This window comes from Archocentrus centrarchus, chromosome 3 (genome assembly GCF_007364275.1).
Source record: "Archocentrus centrarchus isolate MPI-CPG fArcCen1 chromosome 3, fArcCen1, whole genome shotgun sequence".
NCBI classification, from domain to species: domain Eukaryota; kingdom Metazoa; phylum Chordata; class Actinopteri; order Cichliformes; family Cichlidae; genus Archocentrus; species Archocentrus centrarchus.
Window position 1 is genome coordinate 8,213,615 of NC_044348.1, and position 17,996 is coordinate 8,231,610.

At 41.2% G+C, this 17,996-nt stretch overlaps 1 protein-coding gene across 1 annotated transcript; it reads right to left on the minus strand.

The window, feature by feature from the left end:
* Positions 1–857: 857 nt before the first annotated feature.
* tmod2 (tropomodulin 2) lies at positions 858–16,559 on the minus strand. The gene is made up of 10 exons (XM_030721597.1): positions 16,428–16,559; positions 10,966–11,187; positions 9,733–9,889; positions 5,454–5,576; positions 5,051–5,125; positions 4,839–4,969; positions 4,646–4,753; positions 4,411–4,554; positions 4,028–4,172; positions 858–3,440 (listed from the first exon to the last, which is right to left on the minus strand). The coding sequence occupies exons 2-10, from the start codon at positions 11,089–11,091 to the stop codon at positions 3,409–3,411; spliced, it is 1,041 nt and encodes a 346-aa protein (XP_030577457.1). The 5' UTR covers positions 11,092–11,187; positions 16,428–16,559; the 3' UTR covers positions 858–3,408.
* Positions 16,560–17,996: the final 1,437 nt, after the last annotated feature.

The window sequence follows — 17,996 nt, forward strand, 5'->3', positions numbered from 1 at the left end:
TGATGACTAAGGCAAAATATAATCTCAGTCTCTTAGTTGTTCCACACACGGATCAGCGCAGTGAGAAGTCCTCCAGCTCAGAGCTACCTCCTGTTATTACAGCAATCTTTCAGCTCTTGGAAGAGAAATAGTCCCAGAAATGTATTACATCGAATAATAATAATAAATGTACAAGCAAGAGCTGTTTACAATCTCCTAAACTGCTGTTTTACCAAAAAAAAGTCTAATTGTTCTCAAGTGTTTACTAAGCTCTCTGCTAATCCCAAAATTTTATCAGATCTGTATGCAAATCATAAACAGCCTTTGATAGGTTTCAAAATAAAATTTGATGTGGGTCTTTATCACTTTTATCCCAGTCAGTGCAGTGGAATACTGATTAGTCTTGTGCTTTCGCTACCACCAGATGGCACAAAAAGTACCCACTGATGAGGATACTAATGAGATATTAATAAACAGAACAAAGTGTGGCATTGCATCTGCCACAATAAGCCACATCTGTAACTGGACCTCAGACTCCTTAGTCTTTGTCACTGCCTCTGGTATCAGTGCCCGGAATACATTTTATCTGTAAAGCTCAGTAATCTCACGATGGAGACGTCACACCTTTGAACTGAAGTGTGTCCGGACGGCAGAGCTCACTGGAGCCAGCTGCTGCCTTAATTAGGCACTCTGTACATGAAAGCAAGTAAATAAATCTGATCCAAATGCAGATTTATGAAAATTCACAACATCTGATATGAAATGTCATTCAAAATTTATGCCATGCCAAAAAAAAACAAAACAAAAAAAACCCCACAAAAAAACCCACTAAACAACAAAAAGAGCACACAGATTATGTAAAAACATTTATTATTGAAGTTGTTTTATATTCAGCAGTGCGTTTTACCAGTCTTGTGGTTTTACTATAATACATAATCCTTGTGTTAACACCTGGGTTTTGATTTAAGGTACAAAAAAAAATCTCAGCAGTGACTTGTGAAGGTTCAAGTGGTGCACATATTACATTATGGGTATGTGCACGCTTTGAATTTGAGATGGCATTTTTTTAATATAATTAATATAGCTATTATGAATCAAAGTATTATTAACAAGTTCAAGCAAAGAAGCAGTTTTCTCCTATAGCAGAGTGTCTGCCAGAAAAAAAAACAAAAAAAAAAGTTGTAAAAAAACAAAACAAAGTAGATATGCTCATGGAAAAAGTGCACGGATATAAAAACCCAAAGAACAGCTGTTGTCCGAAGAATGTGAGGCTGATGAAAGAACATTTTTGGTCAATAGAAACATGATGTTCACAGGTGATGACTTCATGCCAGCATATTGTTCCTATTACACATAAACAGTATATACAAGTTTCAAGTAACTCCTGAATTAGTCCTGTTATAACCATCTCAAGCTAAAGAAAGTCTACTTGTTGCACACGCAGCACATTGTCATCTAATATTTAATAAATGACATCTGTTACTGCTGAGAGCGTGGAAGTTTGAGTGAAAAGTTAAAATTGAGAGCCATCGAGGAGACGCAGATCAGAGAAACATTTCACAAGCAGTCAACCTGAGGACTACAACTAGAAAGTTTCATACAAACCATTTGCTATACCTTCCTCGCACTTCACTGGACTACTTGATGAAGATGCTGCTATGAACATCCCACATAAAGTGAAAAACAATGGATGTATGATGCAAAAAATTTATAGGTTACTGTGAACTGACAGACTCCATTTGCCAGATTTGTGACAAAGCCAAACCTGAGCCAGTAACCATTAAGTCTACTATTGATACTTTAAGCACTGCATGTGTTAGTCTTTGGCATGGTTAAGCATCAGTGAAACCAAGTATATTAAGCAGACATTTGTAGGAGCAGATCAAGGCCTTTGTGGCCATGACTGGCAATAATATCATGGTCCTTTTACAGTGCAACCGTAGCTTTGCTTGTTCCAAAATATCAAAACAGTTATAGTTTCCTGTCAAGAGAATAAAGTGAACACAAAAAAAAAAACTAGCAACAGAAATTGAACCGTATCAAAACAAGATCTTAGAATATGACAGTAAAGCAATATCATACTGATAAATAAAGTATGTATTATACATGAGGAGCGAACCAACAGCCACTGTAGGATGTTTCAAGTCAAACCACAGACTGAACATGAAAGATGGACATATCGAAGCCAAAGAGAAAGTGCCTCAAACCTGCATACTTTCTAATGGCCAGCAGGGGGCAACTCTTCCGTTCTCAAAAACACGACTGATTGTATAGAAGTCTATGTATAGAAGTCTATAGAAGTCTATAAGTGACCCTGCTGCCTATTTGAGCTGAAGCTTATGGCCTCAATTGCTACTTAGAGTCTTATTTAATAAAAAAACAATGTATATTTTTTAAGTTATGGTTCTCACTAGCATCAAAAAGAATGATAAAAGTAGGATGCGACTTAGGGCGGGACTTCCTTTATGTTGCGGCATGAGCGTGCATCACATTGGGTTTCAAAACACGAGACTTCAAGACTTCATAAAACAATGGGTGATGTTGCAGTGACTATATCCATCTTTGATATTACAGTCTGTGACTTGGTCTGATAGTACAATACCAGCACTGGCTGACAGACCTGGTGTGCACACCACACACCAGCTCAGCAGTAATTCTGGCTTTACAAGACAGCTGTAATAACCAACAACTGCTCATGTAAAGTGTTACCAAGAGCCATGACTGAACTATGCTGCACAACATTGCTTGTTTACACAATGCTGACAGGCAGCTGTACAGTCAGGTGTGGCCAGCAGTCTGATAGTCATCTCTAAGTAATAACCACTGTGTCTCTAGTAGATTGGCCAAGCCTTGGATGACATCACCTCCTGAAGCTAAAGTCATCAAGAAACTTCAAAGCTCTCCCCATTGTTCTAATAAGTGCTTTTTTCAATACAGGAACTCCACAAGAAGCTTTAGCCTCAATAGCAAACTATCAGGACACAAAGGTTTCTAGGTGTTAGTTACTGTCTTTATAGAGCTGTTATTGACGTTGCCGTTACTTGGTAATGTTCATGATTAGCTCAAATAATTGCAGAATTGTATAAAAGGAAAACAAAGCAGTTAAAAAGTAAGGACAGATAATATAAAGGCTCAAAAAAAAAAAAAGAAAAAACAAGGAGCAGCTGAAATGAATGACTAAAAACTAAGATTTACACCTTCAATAACAACATAATAAACATAAGCATGAACATGTGTACGGGAGAGGGCAGTTCCAGTTATTTCCCTTCTTCTCAGATGTATGTTCTGGTTTAGCTTGCCTTGCCCCGCAGTTTGGCACAAGACTAAAGTTTCCACACAGTGAGATGAGAAAGACCAGGGCATTGGCTGAAATTATTCCACAATGAGATGAAAAACAGGATTGGCTGGGAGACGGGTGGCGCGCTGCCTCTACAGATCCCCTTCCACTCGCTTCCTGCGGACTAGAGAGGAAGAGTACAATAAGCGAATGCCAAAAAGACTTCAATAACACAAGAACAACAACAAAAGTAAGCATGCTACACAACCTTTAACCTGTGCAGGCTTGTTAGTTCATCATGAGCACGCTAAGTGAATCAGCATGAACTGTGTGGTCAAAGTTTACACCTATTTCAACAGTGCGTGTCAGCATGTACAGGAAACGAGAAGTGAGATGTCGTCACTCTCAAAGCTGCAGGATCACGCAGTGTCAATGTTCATATTGTTAATACAGTTAATGCTCCATTCAAAGACTGTGAAACAAATCTCTGTTATCACTGATGCGCCGACACACGTGGGAGCCACACCCATGCATCCGACCTGTGCTACTGCGACTCTGACTTGAGGAGGAGCTAAAAGAGAGAGCAGAGGTCGTCACTGTGGACTGACGTCTTGCGGCGTAAGAAACTGAACAGATGTTTCAGCGATGACATCAACATTCCCATAAAACAGATGGCAGGTGGAAGGCAGGGTGAGCGGAAACAACTCACCCAACTTTTGCAAGTTTAAACAACTCTCAGAGTTTTGAGTCTGTACGTGTTGTGCTTCATACCCAGGTCGTTGTTCTTGGTGATAGCTGCGGCAGCTCTGGATCGGGGTCCTTGCTGGGTGAAGTGGTAGCCAAATTTCACTATGCTCTTGTTCTCTTCCAACATTTTAGCGATCTCCATCTCTACAGTAGTCCCCAGCTGTTGTCTCTACAGTACGCACAAAGAGATGGGTCAAGATCTATACATAAGGGTTCTTTCACATGTACGTTGTTGGTTTCAGACTTAAGCTGAACCAAAAATACAGATGTGAAATCTCCCTTTACTTCTTTTCCATTACTGGAAAGTCTGAGCTAGTCTTGTATTATTCAGATAATGGCTTCTGTTAATTGTTTTTTTCTTTAACTGTAGTACAAAAGCAGAAATTAAAAAAAACTTGTTATTGTACCTGGTTGTCTATCTTGACTTCTGTGAGTGTGTCATTGTCTCGCAATGCATCAACCAAAGCCTGCACTCCTGCCCCGGTGATGAAGTTGGACTCCAAATTCAAACTTCGCAATGTTTTGTTTGCCCGTAGCATGTCGCTGAACGCCTGGGAGGAAGAAGACAACACACAAGACGTGAGTGTGGAGTTTTCAGGTGCCAGCAAACCCATGAGAAGCCCACCAACCAATCCCTCTCACCGCAGCAACTGGGTCGTTACTCCGCGTGGCTGCAAGGCTGAATTTCTTGACATGCGTGTTCTTCTCCATGGCTTTGGCAAAGTCCTTCAGCGTGGGAATCGGAATGTTCTGGAAAGCCAGAAAAGACACAGCCCATTGGTCCAGGGACTGGCCAGCATATACACACATGGTGAAAGCCTGTGTTTCTGCGTACCTTAATGTTGTTGAGGTTGACCTCTGTTAAGGTGCTGTCATTGTTTTTCACCCTCTGCAGAGTTTCTTCTACGTTAGTGGGATTGGGGGGCTCATCAAATACTGGGTTCATCTTCTCCCCTTTGACCACATCTAAGAAACAAACAGTAGGTCAGGAAGCTGCGCTTTTCAGAACTTTTTAATTAACGGAGATAAATGACTTATGGTACTCACTGTTGTATGTCTCTTTACTTCCAGTTCCATCATACGTCTGACTACTGGTAACCAGTGTGTGAACACCAAGGATCGCTGCAAACCAAAGCAAACTCTATACTCAGTGACTGTTGTGAAGGCCCAACATGTATGCGTGTGTTCTCCAGTGGTCAGTGTTGGCAAAAGTAACAAAATCTAAATGGCAGAGCAGATCACTGCTGTTATTTTGCTCAATGAGCCTTTTTATTCCCCCCATCATGAAACCCAGTAAAGCACAGAGTGAAAGGAGCTTTTGTTTTATGGTCCCAGCAAAGACTGGGCCCAGAGAAAGCTCTCAACAATTGTGTGTGTGTTTTAAAAACTTGTGTTTTTGAAGCCCTTTAACAAAGATGTCTTAGTCTCTAAGGCATTTATTCATTCTTACCTGCAAGATCACACAGCTCTGTATCTGTGGCACTGGACAGAGCTTCCTCCAATTCTGGATCAAGGGTCGTGACTTCCTCCTTATGCATTTCTATTGGCTTTTGCTTAGGAACAAATACTTTACCTGTGGGGAAAAAAGAAGAACATTTCAGTCAAATTCTAAACCTAAAGGAGGCAATACAGCTTTTATAAAATTTGGTTTTACAAGATGTTATATAACCTTCACATTTCTGTTAAAAAAAAACAACAAAAAAAACTGTTGGTTAATGAGCCTCCTTACACCATTTTACTTTTTTTCTTTGACATTAGGTTGTGGGACCCTGGATCATATAAAGCAGTCTCATTTTAACCCATTTCTACCTGTTTTATCACAAAATATTTGATTTAATTTGAAGTTTTGCTCTTTTTTGGTCAGTGTGTTAAAAAAAATTACACCGACTGCTATCGAAGTTTTTTAAAATACTGAATTAATCCTTAATGAAACTGGTTATGTTTCTGACAAGGACATTAAGTGTACATAAGAGTAGCTGCACTTGGACCAGCAACGACTGTCTGACAGCTCCAGTATTGCCATGGTAACATATCAGAGGGAAGAAACAGAAAGCGCAAAAGGAAGTCATGAAACAATGACGAGGCTAATCTAAACTGCACTGCTGGGGCAACCAAACACTCGCACTGGACAGAGAGACCATCCAGCGGGTGCCATTTGCCCGTCTTCTTAAACAAAAACAACCCGAGAACAGGCCTTCATTCTTTTCCCTCCTCTAAGTCAGTCAAGCCACTCAAATTGCTCAAACTATTCCCTAGTGGGGTGCTCTGGCACTTCCTGAAAGCCAATAAACGGTAAATACAGTCATCAGGCAGCATCCTGTGCCAATCCCCCTGGAGCGAAATTCAACTCTCCAGAAACAAAGAAAAACCAGGGCCAAGAGAACCGTGATCCGAACGACGTTTATCACTGTGATCCCAGAGGAGTATACACAACTGAGTAAAGGAAGGAATCACACTGGGGTATAAAAAAATATTTAAAAACTGTGTGTGTAACCGCAGAATCAGAACAAACAAAACTGGAAGTTTGTGAAGAGGCCTACACATAGACTGTACATTAAAGATGGACCGAGCATGTGCCTTCAAGCACAATACCACAGGGGGTCGCTAGTTTCTGCCTCCGTCTTTGGCTCCAATCAACTCCCATTCAAAAAACATCAGCTTCTCCCATGAAATACTCAGTTCCATCAGTAACTTATCTATTAGGCATCAAAGGGAGGCACACTTCTCTCATCGGGTTTCACATGTCACTCAAAGCAGCAGGTACTGACTTTCATCCATCCATTTATTTTCTTCTGTTTATCCTTTTTAGGGTCACAGGGGGGCTGGAGCCTATCCCTGTCACAGGGGGAGAGGCAGGGTACACCAAGGACAAGTCGCATGTATTGACTTCCTGCACTAATGTGTTTTTGTCATTGTTAATACTTTGTGAAAAATCTCAACATCTATGAATAAGCAGTTTATCATTTCAACCATTTACAAATGCAACATACATTGACTGAACAAACTCAAACTGAGGTTAAGATTAGGTCAGCTGAAGATGAAAACTGGTTTGTCAACTGTCACTGGTATTTATAACAAACCACGGCTTTTGTTATCTCTTCCAAATAATTCTGACCAACATGTGGATTTGTGCACCTTATAACCAGGTCGGTTCCTACACTTATCTTTATTTCTTTTTTTGGTCTTTGGTTTCCTGTGACAAATGACTTCACTCTTGTTACGTGGGTGTGCAGGTCTCATCAAAGCTGCAACTCACAGCCTGCCTGTTCTGCACAGCTACATGTTGAACAGACATAATCATACACACAATTAGTGAGTGCATTAAAATTAGCAATCCTCATTTAAAAACACTTGATAATTTTGCGCTTTTGATGTTTTGATTCAGGGGGCATCTATATACTGTAGCTTCAAGAAGTAGTCAAAGTTACACACACTGTACTAGAGTGTTTGCAGCCAGAATAATCAAGCAACCTGAACCATTATGTTGAGCAGTGAATTTATAGTAATGGGCTTAATTGCCTTGCAGTATCCTATCAGTGTCACTTTCTATTATATGGACGCTTAAAGTCAAATGCTTCAACTATAAAAGCATTTCGTGAGAAAAACTGAGGATTGCAGGCACGTGGTACACATCTGCTGTGCGCTTGTGTTTTCCTTGGTGCGCCAGCAACGCCCTCCGCTCTAACCTAAACAAACAAAATGCTTATCAGGCTTCTATTGATCACACATCACCACATGTGTCTTCACAGTGGTTTACACATTTCGCCCAACAACTGAAAGATCCCTGGTTTTAATCCCCACACAAATCCCTTTGGGGTTTATCAGGAAGGGCATCTGGTGTAAAAACAAAAAACTAAATAAAAATCTGCCAAATCATACATGCAGAGCTACCCACTGCAGTGAGCCTTTGTGAATAAGGGAGCAGCTGAAAGTAGCTTCATCAATCATACAGACAAGTAACAAAGCAACTTCAATACAATGAGTTAAGTTGCCCGAAGGTTGAAATGTTACCCTGGACTCAAGCAGGCTGAAAATTATGTGCAGTTTTGAAACTAGAGACACAAACACTCGTGACATCATTTATCAGCAGGGGGTGAGTCTAACAAGGGGAAGAGAGAATCAGCTGCATTCCACAGAGCCACCAGAGTGATGTGAGTTTTCCATGTTGTTACTGCAAGCGAGCGCGCGTGCGCATACACACACACAAACACACACACACACACACACACACACACACACAGACACACACATATATACACAGACACACACATATATACACAGACACACACATATATATACACACACACACACACACACACACACACACACACACACACACACACACACACACAAAATTCCAACAGGCCATGGTTAGGTCAGGGGAAGATGTCAGTTCCATATTTCCTCTCCAACAAGGGAGTAGAGCTTTCAGATCTTTGGAGATCCCGACAAAAGGAATTCTTTCATCTCAAAGATTTTCTACCCACTAGTGTTTCTACTCAACTCCCTTTTCTGCTTTTCTGCTGGCAAAGAATTTCACCTTTGCCTCCTCTAAGAGGTGGATAAGATTGCCACAAATACATCACAAAACCTGTTTCACACAGGAAGATTAGGTTATATACACTAAATCTATTCGGTTTATCAGTAGCAGTCACCTTTTACCTTTCTGTGAGAAAACTCCTGTCAATCATTTACTGTGTTGTGTACATAAAATCCTTAAGATTCCTCCTCCCCCATCCCCTACCCCCCTTTCTCTGGTAGTAAGGCCTGATTTAGACTAATGTGCTGGGTCGTTGCGGGGACTACATACGTAAACTAATCGGTGCTGTCAATGCCGGCGTGTGTTAGTTACAGAAGAAATATCAGAAACAAATAAAATGCTGGGACTTTTTTTCCCCCTCCCTGGATCCTTACTCTTTGCTGTGGTCAGTTTTTTTTTTTTCAGGTGCAAACATATTTGTCCCTGTAGTTTTTTTTACTTCTTTGTTCCTCACATCCATTCAGATAGTTTCAGCAATCTCCCCCCCAGAAATTTGCTGACATCTGTGAGTCCTTATATTGATGCTATGATTATTCCTTATATTGAGGCGATTATTGTTAATTCCTCACTGATAAATTCATAAACTCTGGGAAAAAGTAGTCTGAAGTGCACAGGAGAAATCGGCAGTGCTGAACAGGCCAATCAGAATCAGAAAGGCCAATCGGGAGGTGCATGTCAGGTCACGGCATCGGATTCAGACGGGTTTCCGGTTACAGTGCAAGTCCCACAAAGACCCTATACAGAAGCATAATTCGGACCTAAGAGTAAACTTTCAGAGCGTAATGTGACAAAATCATTTTAATAATGATAGTTTTTTTGTCGATTACACTGTTTTTGTGATCGTATGGAGCCAAAATCGAAATCAAAATTCGATTAATCGCACAGCCCTAGCTTCTGGTTACGTACGTAGGCCCTGCAAAGACTCGACGCAGAAATCTAAATCAGGCCTAACATACCCTCCCAACACTGTTCCATGCTGCATAATAGCAGACATGCTTGCATGTAAGTGCAAACATGTCTTAATAATACCTGCAAAGACAGCAGAACAGTAACTAGTGCTGGGTTTGACCTGCTTCTACATATACAGGTGCACCTTGACTCCCCCTCATAATACAGTATTAACATTTCATAGCACTGTGCTACCGATGTTATTGGTGAGAGCTGGGCACGCTGTAGAAAAAAAACACACCTTTTTTCTCTCCAGTGAAAGGCACTACATCCTCTCTGTCCTTGTACTCCATGGCTTCCTTCTCCAGGTATTTGAGCAGACGCTCTCTGTCGAACGGTCCTGTAGTTTTCTTATCCGTCTGGTCTTTTTGACGTAAACCCGCTGGGAGAAGAGCATTCTGGAAATAAAAGACAAGGAGCCACATTAGACCTTAAGATTTCAATGCATCATGATTCCCTTGACGGTACTTGCACCACTGTGGTATCAAATCTATTTAAGCAGGCTGCTCTGCTTTAAATGCATTTTCCACAATTATGTACCATGTTGAGAAAGCTGCACAATCCAAGCTAAACAATATTTGGCACAATTTGTTCACAAACTTCTGACAGTGCACCTTTCAGGTCTGTGAGGTAGCTGGCATCAGATATGTTTGACAGTCATGAGAGAAATTAAATATGAATGACAAGCTACTCAAAGAGGAAAAAAACTTGATAAACCAGTTTAACTTGATACACAGGAAATTAACACAAAAACGAAATTTGTGGATCTTTTGTTGTAGGTGAGTAGAAACTTGGCAGAGGTAAACAAAGATGTTTGGAAATCTATACGCACTGCAACCATTAAAACGCACACCAAATTAGATTTGGTCTCTTTAGCGATCCAGAAATTATTATTTCCCCATTGCTGCTGCCTGTTTCCTGTGGGCCGTGTGGTCGCTATGCAGGCTGATTTGCCTCACTAGATGGAAATTAAAGAAAACGTCCAGAGGCTTGGAGGGGATTTCATTACACCGTCGCTCCTCTCACAAAGACTTGGCAGCCTGAGCCGCTGCAGCTTTAAATTATTTTCCCAACCATAGAGACTGTGGAGTGGGAGGTGTGACTGTCAGGGTACAAGGAAAAAAGCCACCATTACATGTGACTAAGAGAGGTTAAATGCATTTCAGGAAGATAAACAATGAAAATGTGACTTTTGGGGGGGGAATTCCCTTATTAACCTTTATCAACCAGGTCTACTTTCTACTACTTTCTAGTACTGCAACCACAGCAACAGTCATAAAGCTGTCAACAACAAGTTAAATTAAGTTCAATTTTTGCAAAAACTACTACTCATATAAGAAATCTAATAACACACATGTGTGCAGAGACATTTTTTTATTTTTAATTGGGCCACTTCTCAATAAATCCCTTTTCCAAAGGAACTTCCTCCCACTGAGGAGCCCTGGAGCTCCTCCAACCCTCACCGAGCCCTGACCTCAGGGTCCATCTCCTCGAGTGCCGTCTCCAGCTGCTTAAGCTCCTCTGCCGACAGTTTGTTGAGGATTTCATCTTCATCCAGATCCTTGTATTTATCCAGATCCTTCTTGTACGACAACGCCATGGTACTAGCTATAGCTTGCTAAGCAACACCGAACACCAGACCACAGCCACAGTGCTCCTTCTCTGGGATTACTGCTCCAAACCAGGAAGACGTTACCTGAAAACAAGCACACACACACACACACACATTTGTGATGAGAGAGACAGTGCAGAAATATCCTCTTATTAAGCTGACTCAAGGAAAACGGCATTTTAATTGCATGTTGTTAACTGAGATAAAGACTGTTTATCTCATTGCTGTGAACCAATACTTGATCACAGCTGGGTTGGATAATAAAGCCTGGGGATGATGTCATAATGGTGAACACACACACAGCTGGAACAAAGACAGAACTTTCTCAGGCTCAGATAAATCATCTGACCAATCCCATAAGAATCACCAACAACTCTTTGCAAATGGGAATTTTGGGCAAGTTTATAAAACAATACTGAGACAGAGGAAGAAGGAAAGGAAGCTTATTCTAAAGGGCAAGGAAATGCATGTGTATCTTTGTCTTTTGGGAATAAAGGCCTGAACATAACATCACAGTTAAGTTTAAATAAAGCTCAGATAAGTGAAGGAGTCAATAAGTGTGTGTCCTGTCAAATAAAATCAAGAGACAGTTCCTTCTCCCACGCCACGGCCCAAACACAGAGTGACCTCGTGATTTCCAAACTCCCTGCACGACTCCACAGATGCTCTTTCTCCTAACTTGTACTCTTTCGCACAACTGTCTTTTGTCGAAGTGAAAAAACAAAGTTGTAGTCCCCTTTTGTAAGAGAAACAACTGTGTATATAGGTGTATATTCAGAATAGGCATTAGGTTCGTAGCTCGGACTGAATGCATTTACTATCGGACGGATTGGCAAACCTTTGCGAATAAATGCTAATGCCATAAATCTGAGTCAATCTGTGCCACTAAGTGCAACTCATCTGCAATGCGTATCTTTGTAATCGGAGACTCAACTCCGGGGTTGCCTACTGCCCGTGACATAATTTGTATGCGGTACAAACACAGTCGCTCCATCTAGCTCTGGATTCTGTTATCAGCCACCAAGCACAAAAATGTCTGCACCTCGTCACTGGACCACAGTGTTGGTTAGTGTGTAGCCATTTCCCTCATTGCCGCGTTTCAAAAACAGCAGGTTTGATTCTTGTGAAGGAGCCGCTCTCATGAATGATGTAGTGACTCCCTGGTGAGTCAGCGGCATGCATTCTGTTGACGTCACAATTTCAGCTTGACTCGGCTCGCTTGGAACCCTGGCTGAGCAGGTACTTAAAAAAAATATATATACCTGGTACCAGATACTACCACCTAATGGATAACCCTAAAAGTCAAGTCAAGTCAAACTGAGCCTTAGAAGACAGGCATTAGAAGACAGCATCTGAATGCTAGTGGTCACAGATCTGGTCCCAGAAACAACCATTTCAAAGACAATCACAAATCACAATCACCTATCCCAGCTGCCATAGGGTGAGGGGCAGGGCATTCCCTGGACAGGTCGCCAGTCTGTCGCAGGGCTAAAACAGAGAGACAGAAAACCATTAGTACTCACTGTCACACTTAAAGGCAATTTTGAATCACCAATTAACTACATGCCTTTGGACTGTGGGAGGAAGAGAGAGCACCCTGAGAAAACCCACGCAAACACAGGGAGAACATGTAAACTCCACCCAGAAAGGCCCCAGGCCGATGGTGGCCGATGGTAGATTCCAGGACCTTCTAGCTGTGAGACAACAGTGCTAACCGCTGCCCTCTGAAAGACACAGTTTAGCAGAACAAATACTGACCAAAAGATTCTTTAAACATTTAACCATGCAGTGCCATTTGCCCAGTGCCAGTCCAGAGAATTCCTCAGGAGTCCAACAAGGTTGGTCTCTCTCACGCTGGTCGGTTCATTGTCTCCACAATTGAGGCTCTGTCCTCAGCTAATTCTTCACCTCATCTCCTCCATAAGTGCACAAGAGCTACACACATTTATTTCTGAAATGACATCAACAGTCCTAGCAGCGGCATTTGCAAGTCTAAGTGCCAGCAGATGAAGCTCAAATGTCACTAACGACTTAAATCTAAGCTTAAGAATATAATGATCGACAGTAATCTTACTCTCACAGGAGTTTAATTGGACCCTGGAAAACAATCACTACAGTGTTATTTTGTACAATCGTATGACAGGATCACTCCTAACAGTAAGGCAGGGAAATCAGGCTGCAGTGAAGCTAAGCTAGTGATGCTTCTCAGGGAAGGTGGTGAAGATGTCAGCAGCCTGCAAATTCATGTAAATTTAATTTTTAAAAATGGAATTCATGAAGGCTTACATTAGAAACTCCAAGAAACTGCATGAGATGAAAACAGCACTTTAATGCTGCTGCACCAAACTTCAGCAGCAGCATTCACCCAAAAAGGTTTTAAATTTAAATGGTCTCTCACAGGATAAAAACATCCCATGCATCCAAATCATATGAAAATCACACTGCATGCTCCAAATACCACAACAGCAGGCTGGGCTGTGTTCATGGAATGGCACCATGTTTCTCGTGATATCGCCACAAGTGTTGGCTTGCTTGTTTTGGAGGAGTACTATTGTTCATTTTCTGTGATAGGGGTGATTCTGTGATTGGGAGTATATGCTGGCTTTATGGCTTTGCAGATGTCTTTCCTTTCACTTGTTCTGGAACCATAACACCATTTATCCAGCTTTCCACTTCACTAACAAATTATTCAGTACTTTTGAGTGTGCAGACAGCAGAGTAATGAAGCACAGAGACAGGAATAATGATGACAATGGGTTAGCTCAGGTCGAGGTGGAGACACTAGAAAGATCCATTAGTCAAATCTGATTGATTCCTTTCTCCTCCTGCCCGTCTGCTAATCCTTCAACAGAACAACAGATGGCTCGAGGCCAATAACACTGCAAACCTGTCGGCATGCTATGCTCACCTGTCCACTCAGGCTACACACAGAGCCATAAATAAAACAGTCTAAGTTTACCAGACAGGGCAGATTCTATGCTTTTTATTTATCTGCAGTAGACATCTGCAAAGTTAAAGTTTTATTCTTGAGAATGTGTATCACTTCAACCATAATTCCTTAATGCTAACCTGTGGTGAATTACACTGCATTTTATAGCAAGAATACTAACCCCATTCTTTAGGAAATTAAGTCAAAGAAACAGAGCGAGTGCAATGTGAAGTATGTTTGTACCTTTGGTTTAATTATAGCCAAAACAAAATACATGAATACATTTCAGGCCAAACATGGGGGCTCCATCTTCCTTCCAAGAGTGAGCGTCTGATATCTAATTGCATACCTGCTGTGATACGATATACAACACCATCCCAGATATCCCTAGTGTAAATGATATAACCCATGGCAGCTAAACTAAAGCACATTAATTTCATCTCAGCTAAGTATAATTCTTGCCTGAGAGGTTTCAAACTCAACGGCAGAAGCTGTGGGGAATAGTCATTTGCAGCTCAAAGATGAACAGGAAGCACTGACTGGTATTACATTATTACAGAACACCACCCCAACAGCAGCACAAAAAGACTATAGTTAGAATGACCCAGCTACGCTACCCATGGGAAAAGACTCTGTACTTCCACCTCCCACCTACTCTCCTCCAGTTTTACTCTCTGCTGTTCCTCTCCCCACCCTGTTGTTACTCATTCTGTGTGTGTGTGTGTGTGTGTGTGTGTGTGTGTGTGTGTGTGTGTGTGTGTGTGTGTGTGTGTGTGTGTGTGTGTGTGTGTGTGTGTGTGTGTGTGTGTGTGTGTGAGTGAGAGAGAGAGAGAGAGACAGAGAGAGAGAGAGAGAGACAGAGACAGAGACAGAGAGAGAGAGAAAGTGTTAGAAATGATAGAAAACAGATGGAAAGAGACCAGGGTATCAACAGCAGGCTTGATCACACTGATACAGAGATATGTTCATTGCGATGCATATTTCAGTAAAAACAGTAAGACATAGGTGTCAGAAAATTTATGAGTGATTTAAATAGGCCAGCGACAGGCTTTGGTGGCTCATAGTAACAGTTTCCTTTTTAATTCAACAGTTAAAAAGCAAAGTCTGAAAAAGAAAACTTATTTTAGTCATGTGTACAAAGCTGGCACGGGCGAGACAGGAAGTGGGGTGTTTCTCTAACAAACACACATGATTTGTGTATTCCCCCTGACCTCCCCGCACTCTCCAGACACACCACATTATTATATAATGAGAACAGATTTCAAGGAGTGCCCTACCCTACAGCTCACAGGCGCAATCGGATGAATACAGGCTCAAGAAAGCTCGTCACTTCTTTGTAAAAACTAAAGCCACTATTTACGACTGTGGCTCAGAGCCAGGTTTCACCCTTCAGTGAAGGTATGTGGTGTAAACAAAACCTATCTGAAGAGCCAGTCTCTCTGCAATACTGCAGCAGCGGCAGAGCTGAAAAACAAGTCAAGTCAGCAATCACCACAACATTATCATTTGGTTATAATGCATGTTTCCCAGCTCTAGGAAGGCCACCTGCCCTAAGGCTTAAAGGGGAGGAAAAAAAAACCCACAAGTGCCCTAACAGACGTCTTGGGCCACACCCTTCATTCACCACTGAGCCCTGCTGATGAAACTACCTTTGCGAACACACAAATAAACCCTCACGTTAATTCTTGAACAAAAAAAAAGTGTCAGAAAGCTTATGACAGGTATTAAAATGACAATAAGTACATAGCCTTCCCTTAACCCGCCACAATGGTGTGAGCCATCCCACCAAAGGTATGTCCTTTATACAGAGAATCACAGGAACTATTCATTCCCTGTTTGCAATGAACTGTCTGGCTGACAGGGATGGGCAGCTCACATTATATTAGACCTGCATAACATTAGCAATACTCACACACAGTAAAGCAACAACCGTGAACAGAAGACCACATATCCCACAGCACTACTAACCTTTTAAACCTTATCGAGTGTGATACTCTGGTGGAAACTTAGCTGCCCTCATCTCCGGGAGAAATAGCGGGCTGAGGAACGGCGTTAGCTAACCCGTTCCTGACATGTTTATGATTCCCACGCTGACAGTAACCATAATGACTGTAATTATCGCCGCCTAGCAAAAGCCACTACATTTCAGTTCAAGTCAGAACAAGCGGTTTATGGGACACTTGCTCTTGGTGACTAAGCTGCATTTCTCGGATGGACTCTACCATAGGAAACAAACCCGATGAGATGTAGAAGCTAACACGCTAACCTTTGCAGTTCACTCAAGTTGCTAGCCGTTTAGCTGCCACAGAGAACATAATACAAATGGCAGCACGCAAAGCTATACGGCTGGTCATGATGACTGATTCCAGCCTCACAGAGTTATCTATTTCCTTACCTGAGGCTGATGGGACCGTTCTAGGGAATGTCCAAATAGCACCAGTCTTCCCAAGGCGATATCTTCTGTGCTTGATTGCTCACTCAGCCCAAGGGCGGTAACACAGGAAAAGAGAACCGAACAGTCTATGAGTGACGTCTGAGTGAACCAATAGAATGGGAGTATCCCAAGCCTCAACCAATGACATTAATTAACCCGCCCTTTCTCCTACTAGAGCCAATCACATGAAAGATAGATGGAGCATAAAATAAAATAAAATAAAAATCACTATTTAAGGTTTATCTGTATCCATCTAACTATGACTAAAACTCCAAAACATATTTGGCCAAATTTGGATAAGAATTGAAGTGCACCAAGGTGCTCTGGATGAATGCCACTACCACTCATCATGATAATTAAATATAACATCTTTATAATAACTGAGTAAATTCTGCCATGTGTTGAGAGAGAAAGAGAGAGAAAAATAGAAGCACTCAGAGAGCACAAACCTCCGCAAAGGCAGATCATTCTCTGGGCAGTATTTACTTTGAAGGTAACAATATTGTAGTTTGTATATATGCATTTTGCTTTCTTTGTTCTTTTTAAACAGACTTTAAGGAGTTTGTAGTGTAGTAAAAATCAGATAAGGGCAGCATGACAGATGTTTACTTTGATTACATAAACATTATGTAGGAGTAGGTAATGAATAATAGGCATTAATTTGTAAATAACTGGACAGAAATAACTTGAGCTTATTATTTAATATTATAACAACAGCATATTTCTAACCAACTAGGCAGCTCATTCTCTTTCTTTTGACAATACTTTTTTTAAAGATGTATCACATTTTCAGGTCAACTTGTAAGAAAGGCAGATGTGAAATGTAAAAGTGAGGTCAGAGGTCAAATGTGACATATCTGGATTAAACTATAATGTGATATTTAGAATCCCCACATACCAGTTTAATTTCCTAGATGTTGCCAATAAAAACAAAGGCAGCAGAATTTCAAGATAAAAGACATTTTATGAATGTTTGACCTTATTTGACCTTGAAGAAGAGGTCAGAGTTACAAAGTAATGTGATATTGAGAATCCCTATACATGTAGTTAATACAAACATGTGTACGTGCACAAAGCTCACTTTGTGTTCACTAAAAGTCTTATCTTACCCAATAATTGTAACCCTCACACACATACCCTGATGGCTCACAAAATGCTGTATGTTCACTGTAACAAGATACCCTGCCCTTAACACAAAAACATTAACAAAAGATGAGGGTGTTGAAACATGCGTCGGCCACCGATTTCCAAAATCAGTTACAGTAAACAGCCCAAGAATTTGAACTGCACCGAGACGCTGAGAGGAAGAGCCCTTTAATGCTTTTTGTAGATATGTCTGATACAGTTTTACTCCAGGCATTGCTACATATAATCAGTTTCTATTCATTCATCAACACACTGCTTGAGACACGGTTAATGGCAAGATGTTAGAGCACTTGGTTCTGAGCATGTATTTGATCCTGTGGTGTCAGAAATGATCTACTTCCTCTAAGAAACAAAACAATGCAGGGTGGAGCCAGTTTCAGATGG

Coding starts and splice junctions, on each gene's coding strand:
- tmod2 (XM_030721597.1), bottom strand. CDS start 11,091: ATGGCGTTGTCGTACAAGAAGGATCTGGATAAATACAAGGATCTGGAT. Junction 9,890..10,965: donor TCGAGGAGATGGACCCTGAG/GTCAGGGCTCGG, acceptor TTTTATTTCCAG/AATGCTCTTCTCCCAGCGGG. Junction 4,173..4,410: donor AAGTCAAGATAGACAACCAG/GTACAATAACAA, acceptor TGCGTACTGTAG/AGACAACAGCTGGGGACTAC.